Source organism: Aquarana catesbeiana, linkage group LG11 (assembly GCF_042186555.1).
Source record: "Aquarana catesbeiana isolate 2022-GZ linkage group LG11, ASM4218655v1, whole genome shotgun sequence".
Taxonomy (NCBI): Eukaryota; Metazoa; Chordata; class Amphibia; order Anura; family Ranidae; genus Aquarana; species Aquarana catesbeiana.
Genome location: NC_133334.1, coordinates 76,913,116 through 76,939,087, shown reverse-complemented (window position 1 = coordinate 76,939,087; position 25,972 = coordinate 76,913,116). Strand labels below are relative to the sequence as shown.

Below are 25,972 nucleotides of genomic sequence, written 5' to 3'. Positions count from 1 at the left end.
ATATGCAATAATTAGGTGTTCAACCTTCACGAAAATAAACATAATCCTAGAACGGAGCAGTCTAAGGGAAAATGGCCGCCATAGACGCATCTGTAGCCTATTGCTAATGTTGTCTGCGATCTAAGGCAAAATGGCCGCCGTAACTATAAATTAGCCATAGAGCGTCCGTCCAATCAAATTCCCCCTGATGAAGGCACGTGATCCCGGTGCTGAACATGCGTAGGGGAGGGGCCTGGACGGAGCTGTCAGCAGAGAGAGAGAGGGAGAGTTCGAGACATACACCGCACTGCACGCCATACCGCGAGATCGGCCTGTTTTAGTTTAAGCTTGTTTAGGATGGTGCACTTACGCACCCGCAGCATGTGAGTACCCCTGCAAGGGGAGTAAGTTTTTTTCATAATAAAATACTTTATATTATCATGCAATGTTGCGCTATGGAGTTTCTTTTCTTTTCCATATAAAATCATGACTGGGAGCATTGAAGGTCTACACAGCTGATTCAATTAGAGCACAGGAGTGTCTCCAAAGCGTGTTTGACAGAGTTTAAATACTGTGTCACACGCAGGAAGGTGAGCGTATATGCTTGTGGGGGTCACTGGAAGACACTAAGGCACGTTTTATGGTGTTGCACCTTTGGAAGGACAAGATGTATGAGCTTCACTGATTATGGACACTGATTTTGGACACTTTTATATCTTTGGATATACACTGTTTTGAACTTTAAAGATTCACAGGAAGATTTTTATATTTTTTTATATATTTTTTATATTTTTTAAAATTTTATTTTATTTCAATTTATACGTTTTTTTCATTCTTGATTGGACACTTATATTGTGTGATGGATATAGCACTGTGCACTTTGGAGATTCATGCACTAATGGTTATTTCTGATTTATTATTGGTCAGTTATAACACTTTTGTTTGTGTATTTGTTTATTTTTGCACTTAGCACTTATGGTATTATTGGAATGTTAATTTTTATCTAGCGCAGACACATTTTTTTCTATACGCCACTTACACGATTATGGAACGTGATTAAGTGTTTGCAGCTGGTTTCTACTCAGGATTGGTTTTATATTATATTTTATATACATTATATTTTATTATTTTATCAGGCATTAACCCGTATGTGGCTCGCAAGGCTTGTTTATTATTTTGGAGGCAACCATGTTAGTAGCGGGCAGACTAACAATGTTCACTCATTGTTTCGAGTACCGTAGTGTATACGCTGCCAGTGTTCTGTGAAAACAGCCAAGTCATCGAAATCTGCAATTACTACTGCTGAAGAGTCACTGGAGAGTCACCGGAAGTGACTCATTTGGAGATTTTGATGATTTGGTTATTTTGACAAACGCATGCCTAAACTAAAAGCTCTAATAGATTCTAGGCTGTAAATGCTACATGAATCCTCTGCCCTTAAGATGGATACAGCCAGAAATGCTAAAGGGGGGGGATGCGGTTTCAAAGGCATTTCTTGGCAAAATAAAACATTGAAACATTAATGGGGAAGTTTGCTTTCAGGATGGGTTCACACTATTGTGATGTCAGAAATCGCATCTAATTTGCACTGCATTGTTGTGCAGATTACATGCGATGTCTGTGCGATGCAAATTCAGCCATACAGATTGTATGGCTGAATTCGCATCGCATTCGGGCCAAAATGGTGCAGGACCCTTTTTTTTGGTCCACACTGGAATCTGATCACATGGGTTTTCACATCTATGCAATCTGATTCCTGCACCATTTCACAATTCGCACTGCGAACCGATCTGCGGGTATCATTAACATTGTATTGACACCCGCGGCGGTTCGCATAGGGCAGTGTGAACTGCCTGCAAAACACATGCAATGCGGGAACCTGCACTGGAATCGCACTGGTTCCCGCATCGCATGTGTGTGAACACAGCCTCAATATGAAAAAATGAATTGGTGTTTTGGTTTGTGGTGCTCAGATGCAGTGAAGTTCCTGGATATGCTGCATCTAATGTCCAGAGAGTTGGCAGTTTTCATAATCCTACCTGCTAGAAAGGCAGCTAAAATCCAGTAGAGAAAAGAAACCCTTTTTCTTTTATTTAGTAGTATGAACAGCAGACGGCTTCTTTTGTTTTATCTTTAAAGCCGAGCTCAAGGAAAACTAAAGTCTCGTACACACTATGATTTTTTTTTTTTTTCTTTCCTGTTCAGCCCAGTGGGTTGGGCGAAAAAAAAAATCTGTCAGCTCCAGGTGGAACCGGTGCACTAACGATCCAACTTTAGTACAGTGATCTCTTCCCCCATCTCTCCCCCGCCAGAACACTGCTCAGCGCTGATCTGGAGCCGTTCAGCTGCTGGTTTTCCAGCATGCCCATCTGATAGAAGACAGCCCGACTGTCATACACATGGCCGAATGTCGGAAAGTTTTTATTGTACCGGCCGATGTTGCTTGGCATTTGGCTCGTGTGTGCAGGACTTAAGTCTTCCCTTGTAATTGGGCTGCACCCACACTGTGAAATTTGACTACTCGCTTATGTCTAGGGGCCGGGAAAAGCACTCTTACATTTTCCTCCACTCCCACCAATTAATGGTGCTCCCCTACACTCCAGCAGTGGACAGTCCTTAAGTGTCCTCATGTCCACTGCAGGGTTATGGTCCCTGCGTCAGTGTTGAAGTCAGAATATAGGGCAGAAGAGGATGCTAGGTTCGGTCGAGCAGTGTGGAGGATCTGGTAAAAAGAAGTGCTTTATCTGATCTCCTAGACATAAGCATTAAACCCTTATAGTGCAGGTATTGCCCCACTGCAAAGGGCGACTTTTAGTTCAGCTTTAAAGGCCAACTCCAGGTAGATAATAACTATCCCCTACACTGGAGCTGTGCCCGCTCTGCTAGGGTTAACTGCTCCTTTTGTGTAGGGGAAAGGAGAAACCATTTTGCTCCCCCACGATCTGGCAGTGGACTGTCCATTGGCGTCCTCCCATCCAGAGCAGGGCTATGGACCCTGCTCTAGCCTTGATGATATCAAGACCCTAGAATGGTGGCGTGTGGGTATGTAGAAGCTGTGGGGAGAGTTGAGTATATAAATCCCCTGTTAGGCATAAACAAGCCGTTAACCCTTGCATTGGGGGCACAGCCCCACTTCAAGGAATCTTTTATTTGCCCGGAGTTGGGCTTTAAGTGTCTGCCAAGGAGGAGTATATTAACCACTTAAGGTCTGCCCTATAGCAGTTTTACTGCTACTGGGCGGCATCTCTGCCCCGAATCACGTGGGTAGGGGTGCGCATGTGCTTCGTCTCCGGTCCACTTACAGATAGTTTCCTGCTGTGTGCTCAGTGTCTACCGGCACCCGCCGATCATCCCTGCAGAGAAACAAACAAGGCAGATCGCCGTTCTGACAGGAGGGAAGGCATGGATTCTGTGCCTTTGCAAAGCAGGGACTAGGATCCATCTCTTCCCCTAGTAAAAGCACCTCACACAGTGTAGCAAAACACTGGTTAGGCACACAGTTAACCCATTGATCGCCCCTGATGTTAACCCCTTCCCAGCCAGTGTCATTAGTACAGTGTCAGTGCATATTTTTTACCACTGATCACTGTGTTAGTGTCACTGGTCCACGAAAAGGGTTAGTGTCCGAATGTCCGCCGCAATATCAGTCTTGCTATAAGTTGCTGATTGCCACCATTACTATTAAAAAAAAAAAAAAATTTATATATATAAATCTCTCCCATAGTTTGTAGACGCTATAACTTTTGCGCAAACCAAGCAATATGCGCTTATTGGGCTTTTTTGTTTTGTTTTTTTTATACGTTTTTATTGGATATGTTTTTATAGTGTATATGTGTGTGTATGTATGTATATGTGTATATATATATATATATATATATATATATATATATATATATATATATATATATATATATATATATAAAAAGTGAAAACAAAACAATAAAGCCCAATAAGCGTATATTGCTTGGTTTGCGCAAAAGTTATAGCATCTACAAACTATGGGAGAGATATTTATATATATTTATTTATTTTTTTTCAAAATCGTCTTTTTTTTTTTTTTTTTTTTTTTTTTTTTTTTTTTTTTTTGAGCAAAAAATAAAAACCTGAGGTGATCATATACCACCAAATAAAAGCTATTTGTGGGGTTAAGACCTACATTTTATTTGGGTGCATCGTCGCACGACTGCGCAGTTGTCAGTTAAAGAAACCCAGTGCCATATTGCAAAAAATGGCCTGGTCATGAAGAGGGGGTAAATCTTCAGAAGGTCACGTGGTTAATGCAACAAAAGCATGTACTTGGTTCTCTGTTGTGTAAGTAAACTCTGGACCTATTTTTCAGTATGTTTGGAATTTGGAATCATACCTCACTGTGTACAGCATTTCTTAGCAAATACCTGTAGTTCATTTTGTAAATCTGTTACAAAGTTTACTTGGGAGCCTGCCAGGAACAATATCTATTGCAGGATGAGGAAGTTAAGCCACTGCCTTGCAATTAGAAATAGTGTTAGCCTGCCATGCAAACAGTATCAGTTGGCTGTAAGGCTGTTTATCAGGTCTATCAGATAAGCAGCCCTAAAACCAACTTAAGGTGTTGGCAGGCTTGCAAACATTGGTCTTACCGTTAAGCTGCTGATTTTCGATTATCGGTGCTATTGCAGGATCACATGGTATCATGCCCCACTGTGTATAGTTTTATTTTTAAAAAATGTTTTGGTGAAAACAAACTGAAAATGATTTGAATTGGGATACATTTTAACCACTTGCCGACCGCTGCATGCTGATATACGTCGGCGCAATGACAGCGGTGGGCAAATGGGCGTACCTGTACGGCCCCTTTTATTGGCGGGGCTAGCGGGCGCGCGCTGCCGTGTACAGCGTGACCGTACCCGCGGACTCTATGTCCACTGGTGCCCCGGCGAACGTGTCACGGAGCCGCAGAATGGAGCGATGCCTATGTAAACAAGGCATTTCCCCGTTCTGCCTAGTGACACGACAGAGATCACTGCTTCTTGTCATGTGAGTGGTAGCTCATCCCCTCCACAGTTAGAATCACTCCCTAGGACACACTTAACCCCTCGATCGCCCCCTAGTGTTTAACCCCTTCCCTGCCAGTGTCATTTACACAGTAATCAGTGCATTTTTATAGCACTGATCGCTGTATAAATGACAATGGTCCTAAATTAGTGTCAAAAGTGTCTGATGTGGCCGCCATAATGTCGCAGTCACGATAAAAATCGCAGATCGCCGCCATTACTAATAGAAAAAAATTCATAATAAAAATGCCATAAAACTATCCCCTGTTTTGTAGATGCTATAACTTTTGGGCAAACCAATCAATTTACGCTTATTATATTTTTGGCAATATTTTTGGTAAAAAAAAAAAAAAAAGTAGAAGAACACATAGATCGGCCTAAACTGAGGAAAAAATTTAGTTTTTTTTATATATTTTTGGGGGATTTTTATTATAGCAAAAAGTAAAAAATATTGCTTTTTTTTCAAAATCGTCGCATTTTTTGTTTATAGCGCAAAAAATAAAAACCGCAGAGGTGATCAAATACCGCCAAAAGAAAGTTCTATTTGTGGGAAAAAAAGGACATCAATTTTGTTTGGGTGCAACCTCGCAGGACCGCGCAATTATCAGCTAAAGCGACGCAGTGCCGAATCGCAAAAAGTGCTCTGGTCAGGAAGGGGGTAAAGTCTTCCGGGGCTGAAGAGGTTAAGATCATATTTTCTTTCATCTTCAGCCTTGATGGACAAAGTGTTCCTCCCATGCTTGGCGGTGGTGATACAAATGTAATTTTATCCAAAATGTTATTCAGCTGTGGCTGATCAGTGCACACCTGCTGGGTTGAATGAAAAAAAAAAAGCGTGTACCCGGCTTAAGGGTGCCATGGATGGGGAGATTCTGGATTAGCATGATGAGATGCAGGATTTGAAGCCTGGAGGAGGTTCCAAATAAATCCTGTTGGAGAGCCCCACCGGGATCCTTGGGGAAAAAATAGCATGTATGGAGTGAAATGATGAAAGTGCCAAGCTGTGATATTGGTCCAGATATAACATTTTATTTGTAACAACTACCAAATTTTGTGGATAATGCACAAATCCTTCAACAAGGCTACAGTGTCGCATAAAAAAAAGTAACCATTACTGTAGTTACACAGAATGTATCTATAATGTATGTAAAGCCAATCATTAACTGATACTTTTATGTAACTAGAGTACATTGCTTAAAACTTTTGTATCTTAAGCCTAGTACATACAAGCCAAATGTCAGGCAACATCGGCTGGTTCAATAAAATCCATCCAATGTTCTGCCCGTGTCTATGGCAGCCAATTTGACAGAAGCCAGCCGAGCATGCTGGAAAACCAGGAGCCGACCAGTGTGTTCTGGCGGGGGTGACGTCCCCCTATCAGAACGCAATAGAACAGCAGTGGAGATCTCTGTACTAACATCAGATTCAGATGCACTCATTTGAATGGGATGCAAATTGCACCAGACCGCACAAAAAGTAGTGCGTGCGCTACTTTTGACAAACGCGCTACTACTGTTACTGCACTACCATGCGATCTGGTGCCCACAGACGCACTGCATTTACGACCTGTGTTTGGGGTGCTGTGTTTGGCACCCACAGCAGATCACAAAGGTAGTGTATTTGGAATGTGGAATGGGAAACTCACATGGAACATGCCTTTCCTGAACCGTACTCTGGTGTGAATCGGCCCTCATTTGTTGCACCTTCTGTGGCTAGGCTTAGGCAGGCACAGTGGGTTAAGCGGCACACAGTTTATAGGTTAAAAGAAGATGAACTCCCGATGCTTGATCTAGACATGACAACAGACATACAGGAAAGCAATTGGTGGGACTCTCCAGTGGTGTTCCTGAAGTTGTTGGCGTGTTATTCACAACTGACATGAGAGGCTATACACTGATCAACATTGACCACTGACAGGTAAAGTGAATAACTTTGATTATCTTGTTACAATGGCGCCTCAAAGTTAGTGGGTAATATCAGGCAGCAAGTGAACACGTTTCCCTGAAGTTGATGTGAAGAAGGTGGCCTGGTCTAATGAATTATGTTTTCTTTCACATCATGTGGATGGCCAGGTGCATGTGCATCATATACCTGGGGAAGAGATGGCACCAGGGTGCAGTATGGGAAGAAGAAAGGCGACAGAGGCAGGAGGATTCTTTGGGCAATGTTCTGCTGGGAGACCTTGAGTCCTGCCATTCATGTAGATGTTAATTGAGAGGTACCACCTACCTTAGCCTTTTTTTTTTCTGAAGTACAGCTCTTAATGGAAAGGTATTCCCTGATGACAGTGGCCTCTTTGAGCAGGATATTGCACCCTGCCACGCTGCAAAAATGGTTTGAGAAACACAACAGTGAGTTTGAGGTGTTGATTTGGCCTCCAAATTCCCCAGATCTCAATCTAATCAAGCATCTGTGGGATGTGCTGGGAAAACCAGGCCTATCCATGGAGACCTTACAGTATTTAAAGGTTCTGTTACTGATGTCTGGATGTCAGATACCACAGCATACCTTCAGAGGTCTAGTGGAGTTCATACCTTGACGAGTGGGGGTGGTACATCATAAACTGCACAGTTTCTCCAGTGCTGAGAGTTCAGGAGGTAGAGATTTTCTCACTGCAGCCTGTATACATGCCCACATGTGTGATGTCAATATCATGTGACCTGGCTATTGCATCATATAACCTCCTAGGAGAAGCGCTCTCCCAGGGCGTTACCTTGCGGGCGTGCTCCCGAGTCTAGCATTCGGCGTCTAGACGCTGAATGTAGAACTCGTTCCCGCATCATTGGATTTGATTGACAGCAGCGGGAGCCAATGGCTGCGCTGCTATCAGTCTATCCATTCAAGAGCCGAGAACCCCAGACAGAGAAGAAGGTGAAAAAACATGAAGGTTTACAACCCCTTTTAATGTTTCTGTATGTCTGTGTTGAATATATGACCGCACAAGGGATGTATGAACATTTTTCTTTTCTTTGCTGATATTGTAAAGATTGCTGTTAATCTTTTTTTATTTTTTTATTTTAGAGGAAAAATGAAGAGAATAGCCTTCCAGTTCACACCCTATAGCTGGGTAAAGTTTGAATGGAAGCCGGCTTCAAACCTGCGAAGATGGTTGGCAGTCTGCGGCATTATATTTGTAGTGAGTACAATTTATAAATTCTTAACCGACAGACACACAGTATCTTACAAAAGTATGTACACCCCTCACATTTTTGTAAACATTTTATTACATCTTTTCATGTGACAACACTGAAGAAATGACACTTTGCTACAATGTAAAGTAGTGAGTGTACAGCTTGTATAACAGTGTAAATTTCCTGTCCCCTCAAAATAACTCAACACACAGCCATTAACCACTTTTTGATTGAAAAATGTATACTTTATTTTGCAAGAAAATATACAAAAAAACAAATACTTAAACAGGGTACATCCAATCTGTACTGCAACGCAGCGCATAAATACACTACATTACAATACATCACCAAGCATACCAATAAATTACATTCATCCTGCGGTATGATGCCTAATGTGTTGTGCAGAGTAGTAACACAGCCATTAACCACTTGCCGACCAGCCGCTGTCATACAGCGGCAGGTCAGCTGGTTCCAGCGAACCGCCGTACTGGTACATCGGCTCCTTTAAGAGCCATAGGAGGAACCCGCTGCGCGTGGTCACGATGTCCGCCGGCCGTCCGCAATCGCGGGCACAAGAGCCAGAATGGGGAGATATATATATATATATATATATATATATATATATATATATATATATATATATATATATATATATATATATATATATATATGTGTGTGTGTAAACACAAATCCCTGCTCTAACAGATGCTCTGTTCCTACTAATCAGGAACAGCAATATGTCTCCTCCCCCCAGTCAGTCACACCCCCCCCCACAATTAGAAACCCTCATGAAGGGAACACATTTAACCCCTTGATCGCCCCCTAGTGTTAACCCCTTCCCTACCAGTGACATTTACACAGTAATCCATGCATTTTTATAGCACTGATGGCTGTATGAATGTCATTGGTCCCAAAAAAGTGTCAAAAGTGTCCGATCTGTCCGCCATAATGTCACAGTCCTGATAAAAATCGCTGATATTAGTAAAATAAAATAATACAAATGGCATAAATCTTTCCCCTATTTTGTAGACGCTATAATTTTTGCGCAAACCAATCAATATACGCTTATTGCATTTTTATGTTTTACCAAAAATATGTAGAAGAATATGTATTGGCCTTAATCTGATGAAGAAATTTTTGTTTCTTTCTCATACATCACGGGACACAGAGCTTTAGTAATGACTGATGGGTTATATAGGGTATCACTAGGTGATTGGACACTGGTCACACCCTAAACAGGAAGTTCAACCCCCTATATAATCCCTCCCCTTACAGGGATACCTCAGTTTTTTTTCCCAGTGTCTTAGGTGTTGGACGTGTAAAGATGTCCTGTGCTGAGCTCCAAAGGGAATATCCTATATCCTATACTGGGGCAAGCCAGGCGAACCGGATCCATTTCAAAGTGTCCTTTCTAGGCAGAATTGGATGATACCTGGGCCTCGTGTCCGAAGAAACGAGGTTTTACCTGTAACGCTTCCTCTTTTTAGAGAGCTGGACCCCGCATTTCAGAATTTGGTTTTTCTAGCCTTATTCTTGGCCGGGTGCTTTACAGGCCCAGAACTGCGGATCCCCCTATCAGTAGGGGGCCCCAGTCTCTAAAGGTTTTCCAAACGGAGCCCACCGTGAGAGGTGAAGATTGGGTCTGTATAACAGAACCCTGCAGCCAATGGCGACCCTAGGGGGGGCCAGAGGTGGCCCTGACCCCCCCAACATTATGCTGTGCCCCACCATGTGCCCCCCCCCCCCCCCCCCCCCAAAAAAAAATTGATTTTTTGTAAAAAAAAAAAAAAAAAAAAATGTCTAAGAGGGAGAGAGTCCCCAGTCAGCTCCTGCGGGTGATTCCTCCCTCCTCCCCTGCTCGCTGACACTGCATAATGCGAGCGTTCACACAACCACGGCCGCCTGATCTGCTCCTTCACCTGCATCCTCATTGGCAGGGAGAAGAGCGAGTTGCAGGAAGGACTCCACCAGGACTTTCAGTTACTGAAAAAACAGACTGATTTCTCCCGTCCTTAGGACAGGAGAACCAGCCTGTAAATTCCAAGAGATGCCAGACCAGCACTGTCAATAGCAGGGGCAGGACAGCAAGAGGAGGCTGGGGAACCCCACAGTGGCAGAACACCAGGGCCCGGAGGCAAGACAACCTTTGCAACCCTGATAGTTCTCCCACTGCTTTGGATCCTTATATTTTCTTGATATGCTGGTGACATATATCTCTTGTTTTCTGCCACCCTGGGGGACCCCAATACAGTAGGAAGGGAGCTTACTGCAGAACATGTGAAAGGGCCCGTTGTGGGGTCGTAGTAAAGGGCCCCAGGATATATATATATATATATGCATTTTATAGTTGCCCCCCTACTTTTGTCCCTGTCCCCCCATGTGCCCCCCCTAAATTTGAAAGCTGGAGACGCCACTGCCTGCAGCTGGATAAGGTAAGGGAGATTCCACAGAATTTTTTAGTTCTAGTAGGTTTCTCCTTTAAAGTAAATGTATGCTATGCCTATTGTCGCCACCAGGGGCTGCCAAGAGCACATACCTTCTCATGCTGATAGTCTGTCTCAGTGTTTCACGCTGCACAAGCTCCTCCAGCCGAGCTCCAGGTAGGATGGGATGGGGGGTTCTCCTCAGGAAAATTCCCCCCAAGATTAGGGGGGGCCGCAGTCAGTCTGTGAGGAGGTTGTATACCGCTCTATCACTGCCACCGCCACCATTACATATGGCAGACTCCATCACCTTCCGGCCTTTCTCCTTCCTCCTTCACCCCCAGCCTCCCCTCCACACTTGTCCCAGAGGGTCAGTTGTGCTGGAAAGCGCTGTTTTCTTTCTCGAACATCACGGGACACAGAGCCACAGTAATTACTGATGGGTTATATAGGTATCACTGGTGATTGGACACTGGCACACCCTATCAGGAAGTTCAACCCCCTATATAATCCCTCCCCCTTGCAGGGATACCTCAGTTTTTACGCCAGTGTCTTAGGTGATGGACGTGTAAAGATGTCCTGTGCTGAGCTCCAAAGGGAATATCCTAAGATCCTATACTGGGGCAAGCCAGGCGAACCGGATCCATTCAAAGTGTCTTTTCATGGCCGAATTGAATGGTACCCGGGCCTCGTGTCCGAAGAAACGAGGTTTTACCCGTAATGCTTCTCTTTTTAGAGAGCTGGACCCCGCAGATCAGAAAATGGCTTTAAACTTCCTAATTTCTGGCGAGGTGCTTTACGGTCCCAGAACTGTTGGATCCCCCTACTGATGGGGGCCCCAGTCTCTGACGGTTTTTTCAAACGGAGCCCACCGTGAGAGGTGAAGATTGGGTCTGTGTAAACAGCACCCTGCGGCTGGATAAGGTAAGAGGAGATTCCACAGAATTTTTGAGTTCTAGTGGCTTTTCTCCTTTAAGGTAAATGCATGCTATGCCTATTGTGACCACCGGGGGCTGCCAAGAGCACAAACCTACACATGCTGAATGTCTGTCTCAGGTGTTGTAATCGCTGTGTATGTCCCAGCGTATCAAGCAGGCTGCAAGCAGGTAAGGTGGATGGGGGGATTTCTCATGTTTGAATGTTCCCCCCCAGGCTAGAGAGGGGCCACAGGGGTCTAGAAAGTGGTTATACCACCCGGGCTCTGTGGCCTAATGGCCACCATCTCTGAAGATAGCCGTTCAGGCAAATCTTGTTACCAGTCTCCCTCCTTCCCCCCCCCCCCATCCCCAGCCTTTTCTCCAGAGCATGACAGGAGAGTCGGCAGTGTGGGAAGCGCTCGTTTTTTTCAAAACTCGAGGGGGGGGGGGGCGGTAGAGGAGGGGGCGGGATGTCAGCACAGAGTGTTTAGACTCCCACTCAGGCCAGCTGCAGGCTATTAAAGGCACTCTGTACAGGTGCACTCAGCCTTCTGAGAGACACAGAGCTGACGGTCGCATGTAAGGTGGGACACAGGCATTCTCCTAGGCAGCATTTACTGAAGTAACACCAGACTGAGCATTGGGTAGCAAGGCTTTTAGCCAGACTACATCGCTCAGCGGACAGTGTTCATTTGTATACCTCACACCTTGTTGCTTTGCACTATGGGTAGAAGAGGTTCAAGCACCCCAGGAACCAGAGACACTAGGGGATCTCGTTCAGGTTCTGAGGGCCCCCTGTCGGCAGCATCCTTCCCCCCTAAAGATGGGCCAGGGACAGCTAGCCAGGGAGAGCCATTGGGGTCAGGGGCTACACCTGCTTCTGGCACTTCAGCCCCTGTATATATTACACAAGAGGTTTTTTCCTCAACCATTAATGGTCTAGAGCAGGGGTCTCAAACTGGCGGCCCTCCAGCTGTTGCGAAACTACAAGTCCCATCATGCCTCTGCCTGTGAGAGTCATGCTTGTAACTGTCAGCCTTGCAATGCCTCATGGGACTTGTAGTTTTGCAACAGCTGGAGGGCCACCAGTTTGAGACCCCTGGTCTAGAGGAAAGATTAATGGCCGTGATTACGTCTTCACTCAGTGGAAGAAAACGCACTAGGCTTTCCTCTGTTCCCCAAGACCCTCAGACAGAGGAGCTCTGGGATAAAGGAGATGAATCCCTTTCAGAGGATCGGGATGGGATGGATGATTCCTCTTCAGAGGATTCAGGTGGAGAGGGACCCTCTGCGACTTCCCAAGAGGAGAAAGTCTTAGTGCAGATCCTCACTGGATTGGTCCGCTCCACATTTAAGTTGCCCATACCTGAAACTGCTAAAGAATCCTCTTCTGCTTTGGGGTCACTGAAACCTTTCCAAGCAGCACATGCTTTTCCTGTTCATACTTTACTTGAAAAGCTTATTTATTCTGAGTGGGATCACCCAGACAAACGTTTTTTTCCGTCGAGAAAGTTTTCAACACTTTATCCGATGGAAGAAAAGTTTATTAAAATGTGGGGAATTCCGGCTATTGATGCCGCCATTTCCTCAATAAATAATAGCCTGACTTGTCCTGTAGACAATGCTCAGATGCTCAGGGATCCTGTAGATAAAAGGATGGAATCCCTATTGAAGGATGTTTTCTCCTTAGAAGGATCAGTGGCCCAACCTGCAATAGCAGCGATTGGAGTCTGTCAATGCTTAAGAGACCATGTTAAGCAGGTCATCAAAGTATTACCTGAACAGCAGGCCCAGGGGTTTGCTAACCTTCCAGCGGCCTTATGCTTTGTGGTTGACGCCATTAGAGATTCTATCGTGCAAACCTCCCGTCTTTCACTGGGGTTGGTGCATATACGTAGAATCCTATGGTTGAAAAATTGGTCAGCCGAAGCACCATGTAAGAAGCTACTGGCTGGGTTTCCATTTCGTGGTGCAAGGTTGTTTGGAGAGGACTTGGATAACTATATCAAGAGAATCTCTTGTGGGAAAAGCACTCTCTTACCTGTCAAGAAGAAGAGTAAGCGTCCCTCTTTCAAACGGACTCTTTCCCCAGCGCCGGGGGCTTCAGCCTCCAGGCAGTCTCGACGGCCGCCTCCATCGGGGTCCAGAGACAAGAGTCAACCCCAGGGACAAAAGAAGTCCTGGGGAAAGAAGCCTACTAGGCAAAACACTAAGACCTCTGCATGAGGGGGCGCCCCTGCTCACTCGAGTGGGGGGAAGACTGCGACAATTCTCAGAGCTCTGGCAGGAGGACTTCCAGGACAGATGGGTAGTCTCCACGGTAACCTTAGGGTACAAGCTGGAGTTTCAGGAATTCCCTTCTCCTCGGTTCCTCAGATCAAATGTTCCCAGAGACCCAGAGAAGAAGCAGTCGCTCCTTCTAGCGTTAGAGCGACTTTTGTCGCAGGAGGTCATTATGATAGTTCCCGCAAAGGACCAGGGATTGGGCTTCTATTCCAACCTTTTTACGGTCCAAAAGCCAAATGGGGATGTCAGGCCCATTTTGGACTTAAGGGATCTGAACCGATTCCTAAGGATTCAATCCTTCCGCATGGAATCAATTCGAACAGTAGTTCCCACCCTGCAGGGAGGAGAATTTCTGGCATCAATAGACATCAGAGATACATATCTGCATGTGCCCATTTTTCCTGCTCATCAGAAGTTTCTGCGCTTCGAGGTAGGAGGGCGCCATTTCCAGTTTATGGCTCTGCCCTTTGGGATAGCCACTGCACCTCGAGTGTTCACAAAGATCTTGGCTCCTCCTCTGGCCAGATTAAGGGCTCAGGGTATAGCTGTCATAGCATACCTAGACGACCTGCTCTTGATAGACCGGTCGGTAGCCTCTTTGAATGGAAACTTGAGGACCACGGTCAGGTATCTAGAACACCTGGGTTGGATCCTCAACTTAGAAAAGTCTTTCCTAAAACCAGTAAGAAGACTGGAATATTTAGGTCTGATTATACATACAAGCCAGGAGAAAATATTTCTACCCCAGGCAAAGATCACTGCTTTGAGAGAGCTGATTCTGACAGTAAGGACCAAGAAGGGTCCCTCAGTCCGCCTTTGTATGAGGCTACTAGGGAAGATGGTGTCTTCATTCGAAGCAGTTCCCTATGCTCAGTTTCACTCAAGAATGCTGCAACACAGTATTCTGTCGACCTGGAACAAGAAGGTTCAGGCATTAGACTTTCCGATGCACCTGTCGCATGCGGTGCGTCAGAGCCTCAATTGGTGGCTCATACCCGAAAACCTGCAGAAGGGGAAATCCTTTCTACCGGTTACCTGGACGGTGGTAACAACAGATGCCAGTCTGTCAGGTTGGGGAGCAGTTCTGGAACAGGCTGCGGTCCAAGGGGTATGGTCCAAGACAGAGAGGACCTTACCCATCAACATTCTGGAGATCCGGGCGATACATCTAGCTCTAAAAGCCTGGACTATCAGGCTACAGGGTTGTCCGGTCAGGATCCAGTCCGACAATGCCACAGCAGTGGCTTATGTCAATCATCAGGGAGGCACCCGGAGCCGAGCTGCTCAAAAAGAGGTGAACCAGATCTTAGTCTGGGCAGAGATGCATGTGCCATGCATATCGGCAGTTTTCATCCCGGGAATAGAGAATTGGCAGGCGGACTATCTAAGTCGCCAGCAGTTACTTCCAGGGGAATGGTCTCTGCATCCCGACGTCTTTTGGGCCATATGCCAAAGATGGGGGGTTCCAGATGTAGATCTCTTTGCATCCCGATTCAACAAAAAGATAGACAGATTTGTGGCAAGGACAAAAGATCCTCTTGCATGCGGGACGGATGCGTTGGTGATTCCGTGGCATCGGTTCTCACTGATTTACGCATTCCCGCCTATTCTGCTACTACCACGACTCCTTCGCAGGATCAGGCAGGAAAGGAAGTCGGTACTTCTGGTGGCCCCCGCTTGGCCCAGAAGGACTTGGTATGCAGAAATAGTAAGGATGACGGTGGGTTCCCCGTGGACCCTACCGGTACGCCCAGACCTGTTATCTCAAGGTCCAGTGTTCCATCCTGCCTTACAAACGCTAAATTTGACGGTTTGGCTATTGAGACCCACGTTCTGAAGAGTCGTGGGCTCTCAGGTCCTGTCATATCTACCTTGATTAATGCAAGGAAGCCAGCTTCCAGGATGATTTATCATAGAGTCTGGAAAGCTTATATAACCTGGTGTGAATCCAGAGGTTGGCATCCCAGGAAATATGTCATAGGTAGAATCCTTGATTTTCTACAGATGGGATTAGAGATGAAGCTGGCCTTGAGTACCATCAAGGGCCAGGTCTCTGCTTTATCAGTATTATTTCAGCGGCCACTTGCTTCGCATTCTTTGGTCCGAAACTTTATGCAGGGGGTGATGCGTCTTAATCCTCCGGTTAAAGCGCCCCTAAACCCCTGGGACTTGAATTTGGTCCTGGCTGTGTTACAGAAACGGCCTTTTGAACCAATAAGTCAGATTCCTTTGGTCTTGTTGACAAGGAAATTAATTTTTCTGGTGGCCATCTCTTCTGCTAGAAGAGTATCAGAATTAGCAGCCCTTTCCTGTAAGGAGCCTTATTTGATTATACACAAGGATAGAGTGGTACTACGCCCTCATCCTAGTTTTTTACCGAAGGTGGTTTCTGATTTTCATTTAAACCAAGACATTGTTCTACCTTCCTTTTTTCCAGATCCCTGTTCTCCGGAAGAGAGATCTCTACATTCGTTGGATGTAGTAAGAGCAGTTAAGGCCTATCTAGGGGCAACTACTCAGATCCGCAAGACGGATGTTTTGTTTGTGCTGCCAGAGGGTCCCAATAGAGGACAGGCAGCGTCAAAAGCTACCATTTCTAAATGGATTCGACAGTTGATCATTCAAGCTTACGGTTTGAAACAGAAGATTCCTCCGTTTCAGATCAGGGCACATTCCACAAGGGCTATTGGTGCTTCTTGGGCAGTGCATCACCGGGCCTCTATGGCTCAAATCTGCAAGGCCGCAACCTGGTCTTCAGTTCATACATTCACCAGATTCTATCAGGTGGATGTGAGAAGGCATGAGGATATCGCCTTTGGGCGTAGTGTGCTGCAGGCAGCAGTACAGGGTCCTCAGGTCTGATTGCACCCTACTTGGTCGTGGTTCCCCCCCCTCAGGTAGCATTGCTCTGGGACATCCCATCAGTAATTACTGTGGCTCTGTGTCCCGTGATGTTCGAGAAAGAAAATAGGATTTTTTAAAACAGCTTACCTGTAAAATCCTTTTCTTTCGAAGGACATCACGGGACACAGAGGTCCCACCCCTCTTCTAATACACTATATTGCTTGGCTACAAAACTGAGGTATCCCTGCAAGGGGGAGGGATTATATAGGGGGTTGAACTTCCTGATAGGGTGTGCCAGTGTCCAATCACCAGTGATACCTATATAACCCATCAGTAATTACTGTGGCTCTGTGTCCCGGGATGTCCTTCGAAAGAAAAGGATTTTACAGGTAAGCTGTTTTAAAAAATCCTATTTTTTGAAAAAAACGAGGGGGGGTGGTCAGGGGGGGGGGGGGCGGAGCGTCAGTGCGACATCCAGCGTGATTAGATGCCCACATCGCCGGCTGCAAGGCTATATGAAGCACACTTGTTAGGTGGACACAGAGCTGACAGTCGCATGTAAGGTGGGACACAGGCATTCTCTAGGCAGCATTTACTTAGGAACACTAAGACTGGGCATTGGTAGCAGTGGCTGTTGCCGGACTACATCGCTCAGCAGTCAGTGTTCATTTTTTGTGATACCTCCACCTTGTTGCTTTGCACTATGGGTAGAAGAGGTACAAATACGCCAAGAACCAGAGGCTCTAGGGGATCTCCCTCAGGTTCTGAGGACCCCCCTTCTGCAGCACCTTCCCCCCCGAAGGGCCAGGAGCGGCTAGCCAGGGAGAGCCGTTTGGGTCAGGGGCTGCATCTGCTTCTGGCACTTCAGCCCCTGTATACATTACACAGGAGGTTTTTTCCTCAACCATTAATGGTTTACAGGAAAGATTAATGGCTGTAATTGCATCTTCACTCAGTGGAAGAAAACGCGTTAGATCTTCCTCTGTTACCCAGGACCCTCAGGGAGGAACTCTGGGATAAAGGAGAAGAATCCCTTTCAGAGGATCGGGATGGGACGGATGATTCCTTCTCTGAGGAATCAAGTGGAGAAGGGCCCTCTTCGGCTTCTCAGGATGAGAAAGTCCTGGTACAGATCCTTGCTGGATTGGTCCACTCCACATTTAAATTACCCGTGTCTGAATCAGTTAAAGAACCCTCTTCTTCTTTGGGGTCACTGAAACCTCCTCAAACAACACATGCTTTTCCTGTTCATAATTTACTTGAAAAGCTCATTTATTCTGAGTGGGATCACCCAGATAAACGTTTTTTTCCGCCTAAAAAGTTTTCAACACTTTATCCTATGGAAGAAAAGTTTACAAAGATGTGGGGGATACCGGCCGTTGATGCCGCCATTTCCTCCGTAAATAAAAGTCTGACTTGTCCAGTAGACAATGCTCAGATTCTCAGGGATCCTATTGATAAAAAGATGAAATCCCTGTTGAAGGATGTTTTCTCCCTAGCAGGTTCAGTAGTTCAACCTGCAGTGGCAGCGATTGGAGTCTGTCAATATTTAAGAGACCATGTTAAGCGGGTCATCAGAGTTCTTCCTGAACAGCAGGCCCAGGGGTTGGCTAACCTTCCAGCGGCCTTATATTTTGCTGTTGACGCCATCAGAGATTCTATCATGCAAACCTCTCGTCTTTCACTTGGGTTGGTGCATATCCGTAGAATCTTATGTTTAAAAAATTGGTCAGCCGAAGCACCATGTAAGAAACTTCTGGCTGGATTTCCATTTCGTGGTGCAAGGCTGTTTGGAGAAGATCTAGACAATTATATCCAAAAGATCTCTAGTGGGAAAAGCACTCTCTTACCTGTTAAGAAAAAGAGTAAGCGTCCCTCTTTCAAACGGACTCTTTCCCCAGTGCCAGGTGCATCAGCCTCCAGGCAGTCGCGACGGGCTCCGCCGTCCGGGTCTAGAAACAAGAGTCGACCCCAGGGACAAAAGAAGTCCTGGGGGAAGAAGCCTGCTAGACAAGACTCTAAGGCCTCTCTATGAAGGGGCGCCCCTGCTCGCTCGAGTGGGGGGGGAAGACTGCTGCAGTTCTCAAAGCTCTGGCAGGAGGATTTCTCCACAGTAACTTTAGGTTACAAACTGGAGTTCCAAGAATTCCCCTCTCCTCGTTTCCTCAGATCAAATGTCCCCAGAGATCCAGAGAAAAAGCAGTCGCTCCTTCTAGCGTTAGAGCGACTTTTGTCGCAAAAAGTCATCATGGTGGTTCCCTCGAAGGATCAAGGATTGGGATTTTATTCCAACCTTTTTACGGTCCAAAAGCCAAATGGGGATGTCAGACCCATTCTGGATCTAAAGGATCTGAATCAATTCCTAAGGATTCGTTCCTTTCGCATGGAATCAATTCGGTCAGTAGTCTCCATCCTGCAGGGAGGAGAATTTCTGGCATCAATAGACATCAGAGATGCGTATCTGCATGTACCTATTTTTCCTGCTCATCAAAAGTACTTGCGCTTCGAAATAGAGGGGCGCTATTTCCAGTTTGTGGCTCTACCTTTTAGGCTAGCCACTGCACCTCGAGTGTTTACAAAGATCTTGGCTCCTCCTCTGGCCAGATTAAGGGCTCAAGGTATAACTGTTGTAGCATACCTAGACGACCTGCTCTTGATAGGCCGGTGAGTAGCCTGTTTGAGTGGGAACTTGATGACCACAGTCAAGTATCTGGAACGCCTAGGTTGGGTTCTCAACCTAGAGAAGTCTTTCCTAAAACCAGTAAGAAGACTGGAATATTTGGGTCTGATCATAGATACAAGCCAGGAAAAGGTATTTTTACTTCAGGCAAAGATCACTGCCTTAAGGGAGCTGATTCAAGTAGTCAGGACAAAGAAGGGTCCTTCTGTCCGCCTTTGTATGAGGCTGCTGGGAAAGATGGTAGCTTTATTCGAAGCAGTGCCCTATGCTCAGTTTCATTCAAGACTGCTGCAACACAGTATCCTGTCGGCCTGGAACAAGAAAATTCAGGCATTAGATTTTCCGATGCACCTGTCTCATGCAGTGCATCAGAGCCTCAATTGGTGGATAATACCCGAAAGCCTGCAGAAAGGGAAATCCTTTCTACCGGTTACCTGGGTGGTGGTAACAATAGATGCCAGTCTTTCGGGTTGGGGAGCAGTTCTGGAACAGTCTGCAGTCCAAGGGGTATGGTCCAAAACTGAGAGGACCTTACCCATCAACATCCTGGAGATCCGTGCGGCATATCTAGCCCTAAAGGCCTGGTCTCTCAGGCTACAGGGTTGCCCAGTCAGGATCCAGTCCGACAATGCCACAGCAGTGGCTTATATCAATCATCAGGGAGGCACCAGGAGTCTGGCAGCTCAAAGAGAAGTGAACCAGATTTTAATCTGGGCAGAAAAGCATGTGCCATGCATATCGGCAGTTTTCATTCCAGGGATAGAAAACTGGCAGGCGGACTATTTAAGTCGCCAGCGGTTGTTCCCAGGGGAATGGTCTCTTCACCCCCACTTCTTTCGGGCCATATGCCAAAGATGGGGCTTCCAGATGTAGATCTCTTTGCGTCCAGATTCAACAAAAAGATCGACAAGTTTGTGGCAAGGACAAAGGATCCTCTTGCATACGGGACAGATGCGTTGGTGATTCCGTGGCATCGGTTCTCACTGATTTATGCATTCCCGCCTATTCTGCTACTGCCACGACTCCTTCACAGGATCAGGCAGGAAAAGAAGTCAGTACTTCTGGTGGCCCCAGCTTGGCCCAGGAGAGCTTGGTATGCAGAAATAGTAAGGATAACCGTAGGTTCCCCGTGGACCCTACCGTCACGTCCAGACCTGTTATCTCAAAGTCCAGTGTTCCATCCTGCCTTACAAATGCTAAATTTGACGGTTTGGCTATTGAAACCCACGTTCTGAAGAGTCGTGGGCTTTCAGGTCCTGTGATTTCTACTTTAATGCAAGGAAGCCAGCTTCCATAGTGATTTATCATAGTCTGGAAAGCTTGTGTATCCTGGTGTGAATCCAGGGGTTGGCATCCCAGAAAATATGTAATAGGTAGAATTCTTGACTTTCTACAAATGGGATTAGAAATGAAGCTGGCCTTGAGTACCATCAAGGGCCAGGTCTCGGCCTTATCAGTATTATTTCAACGGCCACTTGCTTCACATTCTTTGGTCCGAAACTTTATGCAGGGGGTGACGCGTCTTAATCCTCCGGTTAAGGCGCCCCTAAACCCCTGGGACTTGAATTTGGTCAGTCTTACAGAAACAGCCTTTTGAACCAATACATCAAATTCCCTTGGTCTTGTTGACAAGAAAGTTAATTTTTCTGGTAGCCATTTCTTCTGCTAGAAGAGTATCAGAATTAGCAGCTCTTTCCTGTAAAGAGCCTTATTTGATTGTACACAAGGATAGAGTGGTACTGCGCCCTCATCCTAGCTTCCTACCGAAAGTGGTTTCAGGTTTTCATCTAAACCAAGATATTGTTCTGCCTTCCTTTTTTCCAGATCCCTGTTCTACGTAAGAAAGGTCACTACTTTCTTTGGATGTAATAAGAGCAGTCAAGGCCTATCTGAAAGCAACTGCTCAAATTCGCAAAACTGATGTTTTGTTCGTGCTGCCAGAAGGTCCCAATAGAGGACAGGCAGCGTCAAAATCTACCATTTCTAAATGGATTCGACAAATGTTTATTCAAGCTTACGGTTTGAAACAGAAAATTCCTCCTTTTCAGATCAAGGGACACTCCACAAGGGCTATTAGTGCTTCTTGGGCGGTGCATCACCAGGCCTCTGTGGCTCAAATCTGCAAGGCCGCAACCTGGTCTTCAGTCCATTCACCAAATGTTATCAGCTGGATGTAGGAAGGCATGAGGATATCTCCTTTGGGCGTAGTGTGCTGCAGGCAGGGGTACGAGGTCCTCATGTCTGATTACACCCTACGTTGTGTGATCCCCTCCCCTCAGATAGCATTGCTCTGGGACGTCCCATCAGTAATTACTGAGGCTCTGTGTCCCGTGATGTACGAGAAAGAAAATAGGATTTTTATAACAGCTTACCTGTAAAATCCTTTTCTTTTGATGTACATCACGGGACACAGAGGTCCCTCCCCTCTTCTTATACACGTATATTGCTTTGCTACAAAACTAAGGTATCCCTGTAAGGGGATGGATTATATAGGGGGTTGAACTTCCTGTTTAGGGTGTGACCAGTGTCCAATCACCTAGTGATACCCTATATAACCCATCAGTAATTACTGAGGCTCTGTGTCCCATGATGTACATCAAAAGAAAAGGATTTTACAGGTAAGCTGTTATAAAAATCCTATTTTTTTTTTTTTTTTTTTTTAATTTTTGGGGATATTTATAGTAAAAAGTAAAAAAATATTGTGTGTGTTTTTTTTTTTTATAGCGCGAAAAATAAAAACTGCAGAGGTGACCAAATGCCACCAAACGAAAGCTCTACTTGTGGGGGGAAAAAAGGATGTCAATTTTGTTTGGGTACAACGTCGCACGACAGCGCAATTGTCAGTTGGTGACACAGTGCCGTATAGCAAAAAATGGCCTGGTCATCAAGGTGGAAACTCTTCCGGGGCTGAAGTGGTTAATGTCTAAACCGGTGCCATATTGAACTTCCAGTGACCAGTTTGAGAGTGATAACACCAAATTTAACACACCTGCTCCCCATTCACACCTGAGACCTTGTAACACAAATGAGTCACATGACACTGGGGAGGGAACATGGCCAATTGGGTCAAATTTGGACATTTTCACTTAGGGGTGTACTCACTTTTGTTGCCAGCAGTTTAGTCATTAATGGCTGTGTGTTGAGTTATTTTGAGGGGACAGCAAATTTACACTGTTATACAAGCTGTACACTCACTACTTTACATTGTAGCAAAGTGTAATTTCTTCAGTGTTGTCACATGAAAAGTTAGAATAAAATATTTATGCTCTCTTTCCCCTCACAGGCTCAGACTGCAGCGGGAGCTATTGGCTCCTGCTGTAACTCAAACCTTGTGTGGAGGGCGAGCTGCACTGTGTGTGTCAATAGACATACACAGCCCGGCTCAGGATTGAGTCTGCACAAATGTCCCAGTAGCATACAGCTACTGGTGGGGCTGGTGGGGGACCCTAGAAGAGGAGGTTTGGGGCTGCTGTGTGCAAAACTATTGCACAGAGCAGGCAAGTATAATAGGTATGTTATTTTTACAATCTTTTTAAATAACGCAGAGCAACGTGTAGCAACTCTTGGTAACATTCAGAGTTAATTTTTAACTCCTCAGACACCATTTAGGTGTTACATTCCTTTATTGCTGAACATTATTGTGCTTTACAATAATTATTTGGAACTGTGGGGATTCTTCCATGATTTTTTTTTTTTTAATTTAGACACCTCGTTTAGATTTCTTTTTATTTTCTTTTTAGTTTCTTTTTATACTTTAAAGAGCGTTTAGATAGCAGGCTTCAGTAAATCACTATGAAAGGTTTATGGAGTTGTGAAAAACAAGTTAGATGATTTTCGTCTAGTGAAAAAATGTAGACTTTTCCCATGTACAGGGAGCCACAATATCCATTCCCTGTCATGGGCACTAGATGGAGCTCATGTTCTAGTTATCTATGAACCTCGTTGCTGCTGAGAACAACATTAGAGGAATTTTAGTGTACATAGTCAAAATTAAATTTAATCTCTTTAATAATTTTCCCTATATAAGAAAAAAAGGAATTGTTAATCCACGGAATATGGTGCCGTCTTCCTTGCAGCTGATGGCGGTAGTAAACTGCAGAGGGGAAAAAAAAAAAACCTGCAAGACAAGAGCATAATGTGCTATTGTGCCTCGCATACTAGCACATTAATAAATACTTACCTTAGAACGAAGCCCTGATGATACTTACCTTAGAACGAAGAGCTGACATGTTCCCTCTGCGTTTCCTCCGAGATCACGGGCACCGGCGCATGCGCGCGGGAGTCCTCTGTTCCGGCAGGATTCGCCGGACCTGCAGAGCGTTTATGCTGCTGATGTCAGTGGCTGCATGCAGGGTCAATATCTCCTAAACCGTACAGGTTTAGGAGATATTCTTTTTTTCCTACAGGTAAGCCTTATTATTTGCTTACCTGTAGGTAAAATTGTCCAAGCTGGGTTTACAACCGCTTGAAGTTCTCCTTGCATTGCTCTGCTCCCCCACCACCATCTTGAAACTTCTGTTTGGGGTGACAGAGAAACATAGAGTAATGGAAAAAAGACAAAGTTGTTCATTTAGAGTGGCCCTTTTTTTTATGTGTTTTTTTTTTTGCCAGAGCATAGATTGTTCTAAGCATATTTGAGTCCACCTGCTGTTGACTTACTCTACCTCTGCTGGAAGTCTATTTCAAGCATCAACTACTTTCAATAAAATAATATTTTCTAAGATTTGTTTTGAGCTTCTCTCCTGGTAGTTTTAGGTCATGTTTTCTTGCTCTTGTCTTCATATTGAAAATACCTCACTCCAGAACCTTATTTACACCCTAAGAGCCCATTCACACAGGGGCAACTTTGGATCCGACTTCAAGTCGCCCCTAGTCGCCTCAAGTCGCGCTACACGAAAAAATCAATGTAAGTGAATGGATCCATCTTAATGCACACTACTGCAGTCGCTCCGACTTCAGAAAAGGTTCCTGTACTACTTCAATCCGACTTGAAGGCAACTTGTACCCATTGATTTCAATGGAAGTTGCCTCCAAGTCTGATCACTGTTCATACTGAGGCAACTTTACAGGAATGTTTCACTCATGGCTCCCTTTCCCCTCTTTCCTCCAGACTGTACATATTAAGTTCCCGAAGTCTCTCCTGATTAAAGCGGAGTTCCACCCAAAGATGGAACTTTCGCTTATCTGGTTTCTCCCCCCCTCCGGTGTCACATTTGGCACCTTTCAGGGGGGGAGCAGATACCTGTCTAATACAGGTATTTGCTCCCACTTCCAGCAATAGATCACCGCAGAATCTGCAGCGATCTATGCAATGGCCGGCCCCTCCTAGACCCCCCCCCCCTGTTGTCTTCTGGGAGACACACCGGTCCCAGAGACAGCAGGAACCAGTCATGACGCGCAGTGCGATTTGCGCATGCGCAATAGGGGACCAGGCTGTGACCCCTCTAGTGATGCATTCTAAAATTCTAATTGCTTTTCCTAATGTCTGGCCACATTGCTCATTTTGCATCATCTGAAATAAATCTTTTTGCTTCTGTAGTGCTGGCTAACACTGTACCTTGACTTTTTTCCGAAGTGGATTTTTGATTTAGAAACCTTAGACTGCAGTTTCCACCGCTTTGTCAAATTTTCCAGCAATTCCATATCATGTTCTATCTGTAGGGTTGGAGAATCCCGCTGGACTCACTCGGTTGTAAGTCAGTGGTTAGGTAATGGTAGTGGTAGGATGGAAGAGTTCTCTTCCAATGCTTTCTGCCCCACTACACCTGCAAGGAGATAGTGAGCCCTTTTTGGGGGCCTGGGATGCTGTCTTTGGGTACGGCCTTGAGTTCATTTCCACGTGCTAAAAGGTATAGGAAAGGAAGCTCAATATCCAATGAATTGCAAAAAGGGGTATAATTTGTAGTCATTTTTTGAAAGTAGCAAAAAAATGGTCAAGGCAATGTGTTTTGGGGGAAAGGACTCCCCCTTCCTCAGGGCTGCTAATGTTTGTAGATTTGTGAACGGGGAAAATCCCACACGTGTGTGTCTAATACCAGAATCACAATTGCCCTACAATCGCTTTGTTAGCAGCGGCAGCATTGACTTCATGTTCCATGTTAGACGCCTCCAGGGATGTCAACCCTATTGCACACCTTTTCCACAAAATCTTAGCTTAAATGGTACAGGACCAGTGGCGGCTGGTGGTATTTTTTTTTGGGGGGGGGGGGGGGCCAGCAAATAATCCACCCTAGCGGGGGGGGGGATAAAAGCGCCCTGCTAGCGGCCGAAAAGCCCTGCTTAAACAGCGGTAAAGCGCAGCTAAAACAAGCAGTGCTTTACCGTTAATGCTCGAGCTGCCCCAGTGTGAAAGGGGTCGTAGTGGGTGAGGGTCTGCTTTAGGTTTCGAAATTTAATTGTGGAGGAAACAAACACCTGCTTTTAAAAAAAATGTTCACTGAACATCATGCTCCAAGTAGCTACATTGTTAACATGTCTCCTTTCATGCAAGGCCAAGTGTACACTTCATAAACCAAAGTTCTTGATTGAGCTGTAACCCCATGTGTGACTTGGAGTCTTCTTACAACTGCACCTACATACTGAGTTTTGTAGATATCTGCCCTGGTGGTTTTATATATGAAAGGACTAGTAGTTCTTACAAAGACTTGTGTATGAGCAGGTTTGTAGAATAATGTACTCT

At 45.4% G+C, this 25,972-nt stretch overlaps 1 protein-coding gene across 1 annotated transcript in view; it reads left to right on the top strand.

Moving 5' to 3' along the window:
* PTDSS2 (phosphatidylserine synthase 2) overlaps window positions 1-25,972 on the top strand; it is a 189,400-nt gene that overhangs the window by 126,742 nt on the left and 36,686 nt on the right. The window contains exon 9 of the mRNA XM_073604556.1: window positions 8,034-8,148. Coding sequence (XP_073460657.1) covers window positions 8,034-8,148 — 115 coding nt within the window. The remainder of the gene's footprint in view (window positions 1-8,033; window positions 8,149-25,972) is intronic.